This window comes from Moschus berezovskii, chromosome 7, assembly GCF_049115385.1.
Source record: "Moschus berezovskii isolate FMDL1 chromosome 7, NW_MosBer_1.0, whole genome shotgun sequence".
In the NCBI taxonomy this organism is placed as follows: Eukaryota; Metazoa; Chordata; class Mammalia; order Artiodactyla; family Moschidae; genus Moschus; species Moschus berezovskii.
Window position 1 is genome coordinate 109402322 of NC_142466.1, and position 16861 is coordinate 109419182.

The 16861-nt window shown below is 48.9% G+C and overlaps 1 protein-coding gene across 2 annotated transcripts; it reads right to left on the minus strand.

Annotated features, from left to right (window-relative positions):
- Nucleotides 1–1838: 1838 nt before the first annotated feature.
- On the minus strand, nt 1839–12779 carry SLC46A2 (solute carrier family 46 member 2). Of its 2 annotated transcripts, XR_016037911.1 has the most exons (5): nt 11462–12779; nt 9882–9965; nt 9334–9490; nt 3716–4991; nt 1886–2020 (listed from the first exon to the last, which is right to left on the minus strand). XR_016037911.1 is itself a non-coding variant. In XM_055427598.2 (4 exons), exons 1-4 carry the CDS (start codon nt 12579–12581, stop codon nt 1963–1965), a joined length of 1419 nt encoding a protein of 472 aa, XP_055283573.1. In that variant the 5' UTR covers nt 12582–12768; the 3' UTR covers nt 1839–1962. The 2 variants fall into 2 exon arrangements, 1 of the variants encoding a protein (XP_055283573.1); XM_055427598.2 differs by lacking the exon at nt 3716–4991 and having other exon boundaries at nt 1839–2020; nt 11462–12768.
- Nucleotides 12780–16861: the final 4082 nt, after the last annotated feature.

Sequence of the window (16861 nt, forward strand, 5' to 3'; positions counted from 1 at the left end):
AACACAGGGGTGCAAGAATCTTTTTGAGTTATAGTTTTGTCTGGGTATATGCCCAGGAATGGGATTGCAGGATCACATGGCGACTCCAGTTTGTGAGGAACCTCCATACTGTTCTCTGTAGTGGCTGTACCAACGTATGTCCCCAGAAACAGTGTAAGAGGGTTTCCACACCCTCTCCAGCATGTGTTACCTGTAGACTTTTTAACGACGGTCATTCTGGCTGGTGTGAGGTGGTAGGCACCTCATTGTAGTTTTGACTTGCATTTCTAAAGAGAAACTTTTTTAAAAAAACTAATGTATTCACTTTTGGTTGCACTGTGTCTTTGCTGCTGTGTGAGGGCTTTCTCTAGTTGCAGCACGTGGGCTTCTCATTGCAGATGTTCCTCGTATTTCGGAGCACAGGCTCTAGGCACGTGGGCTTCAATAGTTGCAGTGTTTGGGTTGTAGGGCACAGTCTCAGAGGTTGTGGCACACGGGCCTAGTTGCCCCATGGCATGTGAAATCTTCCTGGACCAGGGCTTGAACCTGTGTCCCCTGCATTGGCAGGCAGATTCTTATCCACTGTACCACCAGGGAAGTCCCTACAGAGGAGCTTTCTAAAGGCTCTGTTTTGATGTTCCTCCTCACTGTCCCAGCTCACCTCTTGATACCAGCCCCCTGGTTACCTCTCCCTCCATCCCTCTTTTCTCCCTTCACATTGATTTTCTGTATTTGGGGATATTTTCACCGTCAGGTCTTTTAGCATGTTCCTTCTGCCTGGAATTTCACTCAACCTCCAGCCTTGGTAACTCATCTTTCCAGTTTTATGTCACTTCTCCTGAGAAGGCTTCTCTGTGCTCTTGGATTTGGGTTATATGCTCCCTTATGTGAGTGTTCATTATAAGATACATGACTGCCTGTTGTTCTGTCTGCTCCACCCAATAGGTCAGACACTGGTGGGGTAGGAGCTGTCACAGGCTTGCTCTACCTCAGCACCTAGCATGGTGCTAGGATCCAAGTAGATGTGCCTTGAAGTTTTGGACCAGTTCATGCAGGGCATCAGTGATGATAACAGACTCTGAGCCCAAATGCTCTTAGATTTAAATGCATTCTCTAGCTTTAAGTTTTATCCTGATCTGAGAATGCCATGTCTGAGTTCTAGAGGGAAGCTGACCAAAGAGACAGTGAGTCACACACTCATGCTATGAATGTTGATTTATTAGGAGGTGAGTCTTTTATTCCCGTAATTTAAAAAATTAAGTACCTCAAAATAAAATGGTGTTAGCATATCTCCCCTCTCCTGCCATGCCTCTCACTTTGGGAAGTACTATTGACAAAGTATTCCTTTGAAGAAAGTCTTTTTGGTAATTGCCTTCTTAGAAAACAACAGTACCAACAAAACTACACTGACTTCAAATGCCTGAGCCCTAGATCGCTCCTGAGTTATTCATGGCTAACAAGGCCTGAGGGAAGAAAGCTAAACTTGGTTTTCAAGGTTCTGTTTTAATTTTAAAAATACTGAATGATGTTCACTGTTGGCAGTTCTTTTGAAAATTCCCTTCCTCATCCACCTCAGGTGGTTGACTGCCTTTGCGTTCTCACACAGGACTCCTGGGTGACTAGTTACCATGGTTGGAGCCCCCAGAACATTCCTGGAAAAAAACTGGCTTCCATGTTGGGTATGGCTGTGCCTGTGGCCTGTGTATCTCCCTCAAAAGTTCGCACTCTACTGTCTGCAGAACCCAACCTCTGCCTAATAGCAACGTCTGAAAGCTGAGAAAGTGTCTCCATCACCAGTTAAGTGCTTTCCCCCACCCACCCAGGGCCCCTGAGCCACAGCAAGTCATTCTGAGGCCGACTCTGGCTGGAACTTGGGTTCCTTGAGGAATGGATTGCTGTGGACACCAGTTCCTGGTCCCATCCTTGGTCTTCAGAGGGACTCTGGCCATTGCTGGTGTTTCTGGCTCCCGCAGATCAGCACCTTCATTTCTCTGTGATGTCTCCAGCTTGCAACCATGAGGCTTGCTTATAGGCCACGATGCTGTAAGAATTTACATCAGAGAATTACAAAATTACAAGAGAACAGCTGGAATGGGGAGGGAGGGTCTCTAGCCATCTCTCAGAGACTCTGTCCATTATGGCAGCAGAACCACTGTACTCTCTGGAGGAAAGTGGCCCCAGGGAATTTCCCTCACTCCAGCCTCCTTCCTGTCCCATAATATGGAGAGCCCTTTGCATCTACATTTTCCCTTTCTTGGAGCCTCTTTCCATCTCACTTCTGTCTGATGATGCACTCCCCTATGGACCTCAAACTCAAGCTTCACTCATCCCAAGCAGAATTAGTTGCATCCTCTTCTGCCTTTCCATTGCCCTTTTCTCTCTTCCATAAATCATTACATTGTTTAAAAATATTGGGAGATAAAATGGATGCCTAGGAATGAAGAGCTGTGTTGAAGTCTTGAATCTGTGTGACCTTTGGCGTGTCCTTCAACCTCTGGCATTCTCCTTTTGTCAACTGTTTGAGCTCTAGGAACCCCAGGTTCTAAGCTGGAACATAGTTCTTCCTAATGGATGGACCACATCTGGAGCTAGTGGGTGGGGTGTGGGCAGAAATCCAAATCCTTCTAAGGAAAAGCTTTGTAGAAACTTCCAAACACAGATTTCCTACCCTCTGTGAGCCTCAGGGCTCTCCAGGGAGGAGCACTCAGTATTCTTAAAGCTCACTGTCTGACAGAGCTGGCAAGAGGCAGGTAGAGGCAGGCAGCCCAGAACCATATGAACTGTTCCAGGGCCGACTCCACAGCTCACCCCAGCTGTGGGACCATGACAGCACAGCCATGTGGCTGGTGAATTATTTTAAGGCAGGACAAGAAAACTTTTCAACATTAAGATTCTCTGCCCATTTGAGTAAATATCCCTCTGCTTTAGTGTGTATTGTGCGCCTGCATTGTGTTAACTTGATCTCCTTAGAAGACGCAGAATTCCTACTCGCTGGGGGGAAGAAAAAAGAATTTCTTCCTGGTGCCAGTAAGATAACTCCCTGGGAGATAACATTGCTTTCTCAGTCTTGTAATAGGTCACAACCCACCGCTCACCTTGTTGGACTCCGTAAACTGTCAATATGTTACTTTTGACATACTGGTTGGTCCATATTAGGAAATGTTTAAAAATTGAAGTATGTTCATTTATAATGTGTTTTTTTCAAGTGTACAGCAAAGTGATATGTATATATTTTTTCGGATTCTCTTCCATTATAGGTTAATAGATACTGAGCTCCCTGTGCTATACAGCAGGTCCTTGTTAACCTATTTTATATAGAGTAGTGTGTATATAGGAAGAGGAGATGGCAGCCCACTCCATTGTTCTTGCCTGGAGAGTCCCAGGGATGGAGGAGCCTGGTGGGCTGCCATCTATGGGGTTGCAAAGAGTCGGACACGACTGAAGCAACTTAGCAGCAGCAGCAGTGTGTATCTGTTTGTTAATCCCAAACGCTTAATTTATCCCCCACCCCCTCCACAATATGTTGTCTCACAAACATATAACTGTAACTGTGCCTTGGCGTCTTATAGGTAGAACACTCCTTGGAGTTCCCTGAAATAGTCTCCCTCTGGGTTATAATCCTTGGATTCAGTTCAGTTCAGTCGCTCAGTTGTGTCCAACTCTTTGCGACCCCATGAATCGCAGCACGCCAGGCCTCCCTGTCCATCACCAGCTCCCGGAGTTTACCCAGACTCACGTGCATCGAGTCGGTGATGCCATCCAGCCATCTCATCCTCTGTCGTCCCCTTCTCCTCCTGCCCCCAATCCCTCCCAGCATCAGGGTCTTTTCAAATGAGTCAACTCTTCGCATGAGGTGGCCAAAGTATTGGAGTTTCAGCTTTAGCATCAGTCCTTCCAATGAACACCCAGGACTGGTCTCCTTTAGGATGGACTGGTTGGATCTCCTTGCAGTCCAAGGGACTCTCAAGAGTCTTCTCCAGCACCACAGTTCAAAAGCATCAGTCCTTCGGTGCTCAGCTTTCTTCACAGTCCAACTCTTACATCCATACAGGACCACTGGAAAAACCATAGCCTTGACTAGGTGGACCTTTGTTGACAAAGTAATGTCTCTGCTTTTTAATATGCTATCAAGGTTGGTCATAACTTTCCTTCCAAGGAGTAAGCGTCTTTTAATTTCATGGATGCAGTCAACATTTGCAGTGATTATGGAGCCCCCAAAAATAAAGTCTGACACTATTTCCACTGTTTCCCCATCTATTTCCCATGAAGTGATGGGACCAGATGCCATGATCTTTGTTTTCTGAATGTTGAGCTTCAAGCCAACCTTTTCACTCTCCTCTTTCACTTTCATCAAGAGGCTTTTGAGTTCCTCTTCACTTTCTGCCATACGGGTGGTGTCATCTGCATATCTGAGGTTATTGATATTTCTCCCAGCAATCTTGATTCCAGCTTGTGCTTCTTCCAGCCCAGCATTCCTCATGATGTACTCTGCATATAAGTTAAATAAGCAGGGTGACAATATACAGCCTTGACGGACTCCTTTTCCTATTTGGAACCAGTCTGTTGTTCCATGTCCAGTTCTTTTTTTTTTTTTATTGGAGGCTAATTATTTTACAATATTATATTGGTTGGTTTTGCCTATGTCCAGTTCTAACTGTTGCTTCCTGACCTGCATACAGGTTTCTCAAGAGGCAGGTCAGGTGGTCTGGTATTCCCATCTTTTTCAGAATCTTCCAGTTTAATGTGATCCACACAGTTAGCAGGACTAAAATTTTCTATTTATTCCTTAGATTGACGGTTGATCCACTTTTGCTGATGATGGTGGTGGCCAGCCCCTGACATGGCAGCTCGACAGGCGGCTCCTGGGTGGTCAGTAGTGCTGGCGTCACATCCCCTGACATTGTTCTTTCATTAAAGACTTTGAGTACTTCTTATGCACTAAGCTCTCTGTTCGACACAGGGTACAAGGTCACTCAAACAGGCATGGTTCCTGCCCTCAGGGAGCCTATGGTCTAGTGAGCAAGCATGTAAAACAGATAATCACTAATCAATCATCAACTCTCATGCTCTGAAGGAAAAGTATAGGAGGCTTGGGGAGCATATCATGGAAGGATCTAACTTAGATTGGGAAGCAAATATTTTCAAATCCTCTTTGAGAAAATGGTGTTCAAGTTAAGACCACATCTGGCTATATTAAGAAAGAGGTGTGGGGTGTCAGGCTTCTCAGTGGTAAAGAATCTACCTGCCAGTGCAGGAGACACAGGTTTGATCCCTGGTCCCGGGAAGAAAGCCCATGAGCCGCAACTACTGAGTCCATATGCCACAACTACTGAAGCCCGCATGACCTAGAACCTGTACTCTGTGACGAGAGAAGCCACCGCAGGAACGAAGACCCACCCCAGCCAAAAAAAAAAAAGAAAAGAGACATGTGAGTAAGGAAGGGGGAGAGCATGAGGGGGAGGCTCCTGGGGCTAAGGCTTAGAGGGGAGAGGGTGGTGAGTGGTAGGAACGGGAGGCTGGAGAAGAGGGTGAGGCTGGATTTTGCAGGACCTGTGGTCCACCGTAAGACAGTGGCTCTCATCCTAAGAACCGTGAAAGCCAAATGCAGAGCTTTGAGCAGGAGATGATGTGAACTGGTGTCCACTCTAAGAAAATTTCTCTGGCCACCGGGTAAAAAGAGGGTGGATGGATGCAGGGAGATTGGCTTGGGGGCGAAGTTGATCCCCCAAGCGATTTGGACAAGGGGTAGCGACAGTGGGGGTGGACATCATCAGTTTGAGGCACATGTTGGAGGTAGAGTCAATGAGGCTTGATGGAGGGGAGGCGCAGGAAGATGAAGAAGCAGGAGGTCTTTGGCGACTCTCAGATTTCTTTCCCAGCTGAGTGTGATGCCGTGTTATGGGATGGGCAAGACTGGAGGGGAGCAGATGTTAGGGGGGCGTCAAGGATGCAATTTTGGAAACTGAGATGGTAATTTGAAATTTTGAAAATAATTTAGATTGCTTTGAGACTATGAAGTGAGACTACAACCCAGATCTGAGCCCCAAAGAATTCTTCCATGGGGAGGTTTGTAGAGAAGTCAGAAAGGTAGGAGGAACCTGGGAGAGGAGGTGTTAAGAAAGCCAAGTGACAAGTGCCTTCCAAGGAAGGAGTGACCCACAGTGTTGGGGGCCCCCGAGAACCAACGGGGAGAGGATGGCAGGGAGTCCAGTGTACTCAGCTGTGAGGAAGTCAGATCTCAGCACAGCCCTGGAGGCACTGAACAGGGAAGTCAGTCTGGAGTGGGTGGAAAGTGAACGGGAAGTAAGCAAGTGCAGACCAGCACTGGAGAACATGGCTGGGGTGAGGAGGCGGCGAGACGGTGGCAGACCATGGGTCAGTTCTGATAGGAAGAACTCAGAGACGGAGTTGCTAAGTAGTACAAGTCAACTCTAAGGGGACAAAAGGGGTGGCACCCAGATACCCAAGGACTTTTCTGAGACACACCGTCAGATAGCGACCAAGAACCAACTGCCTGGGTTCAAATCCTGTCACTGCCCCTTATTAACTATGTAACCTTTGGCAAGTTGCATGACGCCTTAGATTTTGTTTCTTCATCTGCAAAATGGGGATAAAATAGTAATTGCTTCAGAGGATTGTTTGAGAAGGTTAAAACATATGAAACATCAAAGTAGTGCCTGGCACATAATCAAGGCTGTTTACATGTTTGCTATTATTTGAGAGATTGAGGGGAACAGGATGGGTGCAAAAGAACACAGGCTTAGAGGTCTACTTTGGGGAGGATGAACCCATTCGCCTCTGATGGCATCTGTGAACCACACGGCAGAAGCTGAGTGCATGTGTGATGGGGGTTGGGGGCTTGCGGATGGGCAGAACCAGCCAGACATTCCCTCAGCACCTCCCTGCTGCATATGAAGAGTGAGGAGAGGGCAGGTTCTCACAGCGCCGTGAAGTTGGCTCACCTCGGTACCAGGAAGGGCCGGGGCCACAGTCACTTATTGCAAATGAGCTATTGGCAGCTGGGCCCAGGAACCTCTCCTCTCCGCCTTCTGCCCTCCTCCACTCCCTGCTGTGACATGTCTTCCTGGGCTTTTCTGTCACTGGAATGTAGTTCTTCTTTCTATAGTTCGAGAGTTCTACTGGTCTTTCCTGTTGATCGTGCTTAATGATTGGTGGTGCAGCCTTGGCCGCGTGAAAGAATTTTTCAAGATTTTGTTCATTTAGTGACTTTGTGGAGGGAAAAGTACTAGAAACACTCCCTTTCTACCAAAGGTTCTCAACCTTGGTTATACATCCGAATAAACTAGAGAGCTTAAAAAATTCCCATGCCCAGGCTATATTCTAGATCAACTGAGTTAGAATCTCCACAGATAGGATCCAGGCAGTCGTAGTTTTTTAAATCTCTCCAAGTGATTCCAATGTACAGCAGGCAAAGGAGGCTTTGTTAGCACGTGAGTCCCTCTACTGCTAAATCTCCAACAGAGGCATCTATTTGAGTGCCTCAATTCACGTAAGCAATACTACTTACGATTGGTTCAAGATACTGACCCAGCTTCTGTGGCATAAGATGATGAAGATCCTGTATATCTTAAAATTCCATGCACACATGTAGGACTGGGCCCAAGTCCTCTGGGGTGAGGTGTCCCCACCTGCTTCACAAATCCCAAAGTCTCTTTAAAAAGGGAAAGCAATGAAACTGTAGAAAGGAACCATTTATCGCATATTCTCATTGCTTTCATTTGTCTATCTCTAGCTATCAGATATTAACTAGTCTAGTCAGACTTGTTTTCTTTTGTTGTTTTTTGTTGATCTGTTTAGGTCATAGAGACTATTTCAACCAACTGCCAATCAAACAGGACTGGGTAACTTCCAAGTGGCACAGTTATTAATCCATTACTCACTTGGGCAAAGAGCTGGCACTCCAGAGAAGTTTGCATTGTGGGTCAGGTCTAGCTAAGCCCAACCCATTCAGCCAAGACTCTCATGAAAACAGGGGCACATGAAAAGGCCTAAGGGCTGGACAGTTTGAAAATGAAAACTGGCCAGAGACGGCACTGGTAATCAAGTCTGCTGTTTTGCACAAATTCTCTCAGCTGTTTGATCTTATTTTCTCAACTATGAAATCAAAGAACCCTTGTGATTGATGGCTTCTGTCTTAGGAAGCTCAACTTTCTATGTAAGCACATCAAGCTATACAATGTGATGTGAGAATCCAAAGGCGGCCCTTTTCACCATCCACTTCCCACTTTTTCCAACCTACCTTTAGCTTTTCCCATCCTGCCTTCAACTCTTCTACTCTGCAGCCTGTAATACCACCATTAATGATACTGAGGGCTCCAGTGTGCTACTAAGCAGGTCCCTTTAAAATGCACATCTATAGTATGTCCCTTGTATCTTATTGTGAATATCATTATTGTGTTCCTTTCTGCTCTGGTGGGATTGATACAAGCCTGAGAAAAGGCCCTAAACAGACCAAAACTCAGCTATCTAATATGTAGCCACTAGTTACATTGGCTTCTGAACTGTTTGCATTCAAATGGAGTCCAAGTTGAGATGTGCTGTCAGTATAAAATACATACCAGATTTCAAAGACTTAATTCAAAAGAATTCATTGATTTTGTAAGTTGATTACAAAGATATTTTGGAGCTATTGGGCCGAATCAAATATATTATTAAAATTATTTTACCTGTTACTCGTGTTGTTTTTAAACGCGGCTACTAGAAAATGTAAAATCATATAATATGGCTTGTGCTTGTGTTTTTGTATTTCTTTTGAATGGGGCTGGTTGATGTGGTCTGTGTTGGTGATAACCTCAGCTGGCAGCTCTCCCCATGGGCCTTTGTATCTCCAGCCTTCCTCCTGCCTGTTACGTCCCAGAATGTAAGCACTCTTGTTTTACAAATGAGACAATTTCCCCAGAGAGGTCAGAGGAATTACCTGTGTCCTGCCGGGGTGCTCAAAGCCCTCCCAAGATACGGAGGAGAAAGAATACTTGAAAGTGAGGCCGGATGACTGTCACCTAAAGGAGACTCAACGAGGTCTGGGTGGTTCAAGAGGGTTTCTTATCCCAGCCTCTGATTACAAAAAAGTATATGAGGCTCCTATTACAAAACTGCCAGGAAGTGAGCCAGCATGTTGAGGCCCTCCGTTTATTACTTACGACTTTAGGGAATTCCCAAATTACCAGATTATTAGTTTGGGGGAACGGGAGAAGTTTTTCTTAGTGGGAGAGCGTACTCAGAACCCATTGTGTAAATGTGAAAAGTAAATACTTTATGATAATAGGCTGGAAATGCTCCAGCAGTCCTTGACCTCAGCCCCAGCCCAAAGAGCAGGCACTGCTCCTGTCTTACCCAATCGGGAGGATGGCCAGGAAGGAGAGAAAAGAGGAGAGCACAAAGCAGGTGCCGATGAACTTCTCCATGGTGAACTGATAAAGCTTGTTGTACAGCGTGGATGTCACCACCCCAGTCAGCGTCAGGGACAGCTGCAGGATGACGAACACCTTTCCTGTGGAAGGGCCCGAGGTTTCCAAGGTTACTGCGCTGTCCCTCCACGTTCCCTGAGAGCTGAGTCTCTGGGAGGCTCTCCAGAGCCCCCTCCCCCTCCCTGACTCCCTCTCTGCTCACAGCTCATGTGTTACCGGGATTCTGGCCTCCATCCAGTTGTCTCTTCCCATGGCCCGTGGGTGGCGGTATTTTCCTTTGACTGTGACTTTTCGGTGGCAGACTTTTCCAGTCTTTCCCCTGCACCTGCTCTCACTCCTTCCGCCCTGGATGGACACTAGTGTGTGCCCAGTGTCTTCAAGGCTGCTGCTAGAACTCTCCTGTGCCTTCTGTCAGTCCAAACCCTGTGCCTCAAACCAAGTGGCTCTGAAACCTCTCAGATTTCTTTCACTCACCGTAAGAGGAACCCTTGATGAGTTTGGACATTGCTGATCGGATGGTTGTGATAGGGATGAGAGCAAACAGCATGATGGCCCGAGCTGGAGAAGAAGCACATGAGAACACTCCTCACTGGAGCCCAGCCTTAGCCAAAGAGTAAATCACAATAACAGAAAACCCTCCCTTAAAAGCCCCCTCCCACAGTCCTTTCGTGGCCCCACCCTGCCCCAGGGCAGGCTGACTCCCTGAGCTCTCGGATGGAGCTGTACATGCTGTAGACCCATCTTGAAGGTGGTAAGGCACTGGGGGACATGGTGACAGGTGGTGAGGGCGTCTTTATTGGCAGAGTTAAGTGGTTTCTAAGGAAATGGAGCTGATGTCACTCAAGTGACTTACAGCTCCTTGCCTCCCAAGAGGGAGGTGTCTGCCCTCACCCTACATCATCATCTCTGGAACGCGTTCCCATTAGCTTTGGCAAACTGCATCCAGAAACGTGTGCCAGTAACACAGCTGCTCTACCCTGCTCTTTCCCTCTAGCCCTGTTCATCATCCTGTGGGAGGAAGGGAGGGAGGGAGTGTGTGTCTGTGTGTGTGTGTGTGTCTGTGTGGCAGTGAGGTGGTGTGGGAGTGGCTAGAAGTGGTGGGAAGGGAAGGGGAGAGGTTACTCAGGCCCTTGCATTTGGCCTGTTAACTGGGAGCTGGCTAAAAGTAGTCTAGCCATTTTGTGAGATGTTTTTTCTGAGCCGTGTGACCTCAATCAAAGGGTGGTCTCTGGGAATGGTCTAGAGTTGTTCCGTTAGCTGCTGGCAAGTCACATGACTGCTTAAATGAAATAAAATGAAAAATTCTGTTAAAGTTGCACTACCCACTCCAGTGTTCTTGCCTGGAGAATCCCAGGGACGGGGGAGCCTGGTGGGCTTCCGTCTATGGGGTCGCACAGAGTCGGACACGACTGAAGTGACTTAGCAGCAGCAGCAGCAGCCACATTTTGAGGGCTTCAGAGCCACACATGGCTAATGGCTACTGTATTAGGTAGAAACGCTGCAGAACACTTCTCTCACTCTAGAAAGTTCTGTTGGAGCACTGGTCCAGAGTGCTCTGCTTGTGGTTGTCTGTATCTTCAGAAACTTCATTCTGCTTCCTTGAGGGAAGATATCATATTGGTTGTGGAAGGCATTTATGGAGGATTTTTATCTCTTTTTGAAAAGCCTGTGCTTGACCTGAAGTGATTTTGGTTAAAGGACCTTTTCAGCTGGATTACTTGAAAATGGTTTATCCCTTTAAAATCGGGGAGAGGAAACCCAGCCGCATTTCTTCTACTCAGGGCCATCCTGAAGCCTCTCCTGACTCCCGGCACCACTGACCATCTCTCTTTTGACTAGCGCTACAGACCCCACTCTGATTACATGTCAGCGGGCAACACAGATAACACAGCGAAATTCAAGTGCACATAATCCTCTGTCCCTTGGGCCTCCTAGGTAGCAGACATGATCTCTGGTGCTGAGCTGTGACAGACCACGGCACCTTGGGTGTACGCCCCATTACTTAGGGGATCAGCAGTGTCCTCGCCCTGCCTCCCCAAGAATGCCAGACTCACCAATGTAGAACATGTACGTCTCTTTCACAAAAGCCAAGAGGAGGGCTCCTGACGTAAAGGAGACCATCCCGATCATGATCATGGTGGTGTCCTGGAAGTAGCGGGAGAAGACCAGCACGCCCAGGAAGCTGGTGATGAAGATGGTGTACCCCGAAGCCATACCATAGCCCACCTGCACTTGGTTCCAACTCAGAGGCTCCCTCAGCACAAAAAGGGGCATCACGTCCACTGTGCCCACCACGGCCAGGTCATAAATGACGGCGCCCACAAAGAGCAGGGCAATGATGATCTGTCTGGGCTTAGCCACTGCAGGAGGTGGAGGGGGCCCCACCACACTCTGCTTGTCTGTCTGATCGGGATCCAGGGTGTCATATCTGCCGGCGGTGCCAGGCACTATATCCACGGCCTTGCGGGTCTGGGCCTTGGACTCGGGGACCTTCAGCACGAACAGGCTGTACAAAAGGGCACAGGTGGCACAGCTTACACTGCAGGCGGTCAGCACCAGGCCCTGCTTGGAGTGCCCGACTATCTGCTTGAAGAGATGTCCCGACACCATGCTCCCGCAGAACCCCGCCAAGCCCAGGATCAGGTCAATCACGATGAGGCGCAGGGAGCGGCGGCCCTCGGAGGAGCCGAGGGATCCCAGGGCCATGACTCCCGACCAGAACGCGGAGAAGCCGCCGCACAGTCCCGTCAGCGCGGCCGCTGCGTACAGCATCTCCACGGGCCAGTCCAGCAGCACTTTGAGCAGCAGCGCGAGGCGGGAGAGCAGGAAGCCCAGCAGGGGCACGCAGATGGAGACCTTGCGGTGGTAGCGGTCGCTGAGCCAGCCCAGCCCGTAGGCCGACAGCAGGGGCGTCAGGCCCATCACCAGGTTGTAGATGATGTAGAAATCGGAGATGGCCCTCTGCTGTTGGTCCTCGAGAGCCACCCGCGGCAACGGGCTGGAACTGTGATTGGAGAAGGTTCCGCCTCCGAAGGACGCTTTCACCACGAGGAGCAGCCCCGCGTCGTAGAGGGAGGCGGCCACCTGCGTGGAGGCCACCACGGGCTCGATCCACGTCCACACCTGGAGGCGAGGCAGGGGTCCCCTCCACGGCCAGATGCTCCCCTGGTCCATGCTAGGGTCTCTGATAGGGGGTGAAGGGGCTGGCCGTCTGGCGCTGCGGCTGCTGTTCCCGAGGGCTGGGGCTCCGGGTACGCGCGGGGACCGGCTGAGCTGAGCTGAACCCGAGCACAGGGCGCAAGTCACAGCAGCCAGCCCTGCGGTCCAGTGACCTCCCGGGCCGCGCCCGCTCCTCCCCGGACCAAAAAAGGTCACGCTCCGCCCCGCCGGGGGAGCGGGCCTGGCCGCGGCCCAGGGAAGCCACGCGTCTGGGGAGCGCACGGCGAGTCCCGCCGCGTCACGCTGCTCTGATCCGCGCGGGTCGCTGGGCGCGCTCTCCCCTGGGACTCGCCCTGGCTTGGCTTGAGTCCCCCGGGCAGGAAGCAAAATTCTGGCCCTGGAAGGCAGTTTGGAGTAAGCAGTGGGGTGCCTGGAATCTGTCTGGGATCAGTGGAGGGGAAGGGCAGGGAGGTTTTATTGAAGGGGTTTAAAAGCAACGGGGACCTACATGCTGTAGGGAGCCTGGGTAGCGCCAGACTTCGAGAGAAACCAACCAACCAACCCTCAGGAGCGCTGATCTCTCTGATTTCAGTCTTGTGGATAAATACCTAGCCGCGAGATTGCTGGGTCATAGAGTAGTTCTGCTTTCATTTTTCTGAGGAAACTTCGTTTTCCACTGAAGCTGCCCCACTTTCCTTTCAGAGCAACAGTGCTCAAGGGCTCCAGTGTCTCACAGCCTCTATTCTCCTATAGCCATCCTGAGCGGAATTAGGTGATACCTCATTGTGGTTTTGATTTGCATTACCCCGATGATTAGCGTACCTTTGCATATGCATGTTGGCCATTTGTCTGTCTTCTTTGGAGAAATCTCTGTCCAAAGAAGTTTTTTTTTGGTCCGAGTCCTTAGCACATTTTTGTTTTACGACTGAATTGTAGGAATTCTTACACATTTTGGAGATTAACTTCCTATATGATGTGCATTATTTTCTCCCATTCTGTAAATTGCCTTTTGACTCTGTTGATTTTTTCTTTTGCTGTGCAGAAGCTTTTTAGTTTGATGTAGTCCCACTTGTTTATTTTTAGGTTCTTGAAGAGAGATTAGCACTCCTGTGCTCACTGTAGCACTGTTCACAATAGCTAAGATATAGAAGCAACCTAAATGTGTGTTAATGGATGAGTGGAAAAAGAACACGTGGTATATAAATAGAGCTGAATGTCATTTGGCCTTTAAGAAGAAGGTGGTCCAGTGGTTAAGAATTTGCCTTGCAATGCAGGGGATGAGGGTTCAGTCCCTGGTCAGATAACTAAGATCCTGCCTACTGAGGAGCAACTGAGCCTGCGTGTGCCACAAATAGAAAGTCTGGATGCTGCAACAAAGATCTTGCATGACCCAGTGAAGAACCTGCATGCCGCAACTAAAATCCTGAGATTTGTGTCAGCATGGATCAAACCTGAGGACATTATGCTAAGTGAAATAAGCCAGTTGTAGAAAGACAAATAGGCATGATTTCCCATATGAGGTATTTAAAATCATCAGAGTGGAATGGTGGTTGCCAGGGATGGGGTGGAGGGAAGAAGAAATGGGGAATTACTAATCAACAAGCATATAGTTTCAGTTAAGCTAAATACAGAAGCTCCAAATACAACGTTGTATTTATAGTCAATAACATTATACATGTAAAGGTTTGTTAAGAGAGGAGCTCTCATGTTAAGTATTTTTACCATAATTAAAAAACAAACAAAACCTCAGGAGAAGCTATGCTTAGCCCTTCTTCCATACCAAAGAGCTCTCAGAGAAGAGTCCTGCTTTGAGCACCAGAATTAATGGGCCCAGAGCCAGGGCAGGACCCAGGCCAGCATAGGTCCCCGCCTGCAGGCTTTGGCCTCAAACCGCAGGACTGAGAAAGACAGGGGGAGGTCCTGTCCGCCCGCATGTCCCTACAAATGCTAAAACTGGACTCTGGCAGGGGCGGATGCCACAAAAACAGTCACCAGGATGATTTGCTTCTGAGTAAAGTCCCCAGGATCCCTTCTCTTTTCTTTGCAGCTCTTCTTCCATTTCAGGGGCTCACTGCCTTGGACTAGGTGGAGGCGGGTTTCCCTGGCTGCCTTGCTTCCTGTACACACTCCTGCAAAGAGGACCAAGGTGGTGGGTGGTGCAGGGGCAAAGGTGCATCACAGACAGCAGCATCTCTCCAGGGTCATCCCTGGGGTGGACAGTCAGAACACTCCCCCTGTCTCCCTGTCTGCCCAGCCCCGACACAGCTCAGGCAAGCAGGAACCTGAAGCCACACGAGGCAGGGTCAGATCTGCACGGAGAGTTTATCAAAAGGATAACGTACCTGCGGGAGTAGGGACTAAACTCTAATGATTTCATGTAGATGTACACCCTTTAGACAGGTTTTAGATGAGCTGTAATCTTCTCTACCCTTCCCTGTGCTCAGGGCCCTGTGTCCAGGTCCAGTCAGCTCTGCCTTCTGCAAAGACAACATCCCACTTCATCTCCCTTACAAGCTGGGCAGTCCCTCAAAACTCCCACACTGCCCTCTTGCGCTCCCTCATGGAGGCCCACCTTGGGAGGGGCTGGTTTCACCCAACCCATGCCTGGCTCTCCCACTCCATTCTTAACCCTGTTCTTCCATAGGCCACAACAAACAAAGCAGTCCGACCAGCCTGTACCTGTAACGGGCAGAAGCTCCAGGGGATGGATAGGTTGTGGAGGAAGATGGTATTCACCCATAAGATATGGCCACCAGAACAACAGCCTGGACCAGATGGATCACTTTACCGATTTAATCAAGAGGTCTGTCTTTTCTTAGGGCCACAGAGCCTAGAAGACAGCCCTAGAGGTCTGGGAGGGCCCATGGGGGTCTCACTTCTTCCCATACTTTGTGAAACCAGGGAAATTTGAGGGGCCTCTGAGAAATTCTTGCCCAGTCCAGGACACATTCAGTGGGAGCTGTGTCATCATGGTGCTAGCCAGCCCTGGGACCTGAATTCTCTGGCCCAGAAATGAACTATTATCAGGGCAATTGGCGCCTCTCCCAGTTTAGGCTACTGAGGTTTGCATTGTATCTTTCATCATATCCCACTCCTCTCTCCATCTCTGAAACAGGCTATAGCTAAGTGAATGCCTGGCCATCCTGTGTAGTCTAGGCTACCAGCAGGTATAACCCTTAAACCACGTTGAGGCCTGACCCTGACACTTTAGTCTCTAGCACAAGTCTGGCTTTATTCAACTGCAAAGGTTTAATTCTCATTTTTTTACATTGATAAAGTCACACTGTTTGAGAAGAAAGGGACTTATAAAAAGGAGCAGCAACATTTACTGAGCCTGTATTATGTACTAAGCAATTTACAGGGGCTTCCCCGGTGGCTCAGCAGCAAAGAATCCATCTGCCAATGCAAGAGACAAAAGAGATGTGGGTTCGATCCCTGGGTCAGGAAGATCCCCTGGAGTAGGAAATAGCAACCCACTTCAGTAAACTTGCCTGGGAAATCCCATGGACAGAGGAGCCTGGCCGGCTACAGTCCATAGGGTACATACAGTTTAGGCAGGCTAAAGTGACTGAGCACGCCCAAAGCAATCTACAGGAATAAATTTCATCCCCCACGCCCCCACCAAAAGTCTATAAACTAGTTTATCACCTCATTTTATCAGTGGAGAAACTGAGGCCAGAGAGGTGAATTTATTCACACAGCTAAGAAGTTGGGGAGCCAGCATTTAGCACTTGTCTTTGAAAGCCGTAGCTATGGGGAAAATACAGTGACAGGGAATGTTATTTGAGGGCATCCTCCCAACCAGTGCAGGAATGTGGAGAGGGGCAGGAACACTTAAGTCATGATGAAACCTTTCTTGATCAACAATGTATTGCACACATGGAGAGGACTCAGAGGAGTGGATGAAATGTATTGATTGAATGTGTATCCCAGGCACTTCTCAACCAAACAGGACATCTGTTTTCTCAACAGACGGCCCCCAAAGAAAGGAACAGTCAGTCTTTGGGAAATGCCTTGGGTTGTTTAGAAGGTGTAATCCCCAGGCCTGGGTTTCAGCTAAGGAGGGGGCACCAGAGAGCGGGTGGAGCCTCTGTGCCTGAGTCAGGAGAGCAGCTGCCTGCTGCTCTGGAGGGAGGGGAGTGGTGGTGGGGGGGAGGGGAGGTAGACAGGAGGTGTGGGGAAGTGAGTCTGTTGAGAACAGAAACTCCCCTGTCAGGGCGGTCAGAGGAACTTCAAAAGAATAGGAAGGTCTAACAGGGCTTTATTGGAGAAGGAAATGGCAACCCACTCCAGTG

Excerpts from the sequence above, each read along its gene's own strand:
- SLC46A2 (XM_055427598.2), bottom strand. The coding sequence starts at position 12,581 with ATGGACCAGGGGAGCATCTGGCCGTGGAGGGGACCCCTGCCTCGCCTC. Across the intron at positions 9,966-11,461 it reads GACGTACATGTTCTACATTG|CTCGGGCCATCATGCTGTTT; the intron begins GTGAGTCTGGCA and ends CTTCTTCTCCAG. Across the intron at positions 9,491-9,881 it reads CATCAAGGGTTCCTCTTACG|GAAAGGTGTTCGTCATCCTG; the intron begins GTGAGTGAAAGA and ends GCCCTTCCACAG.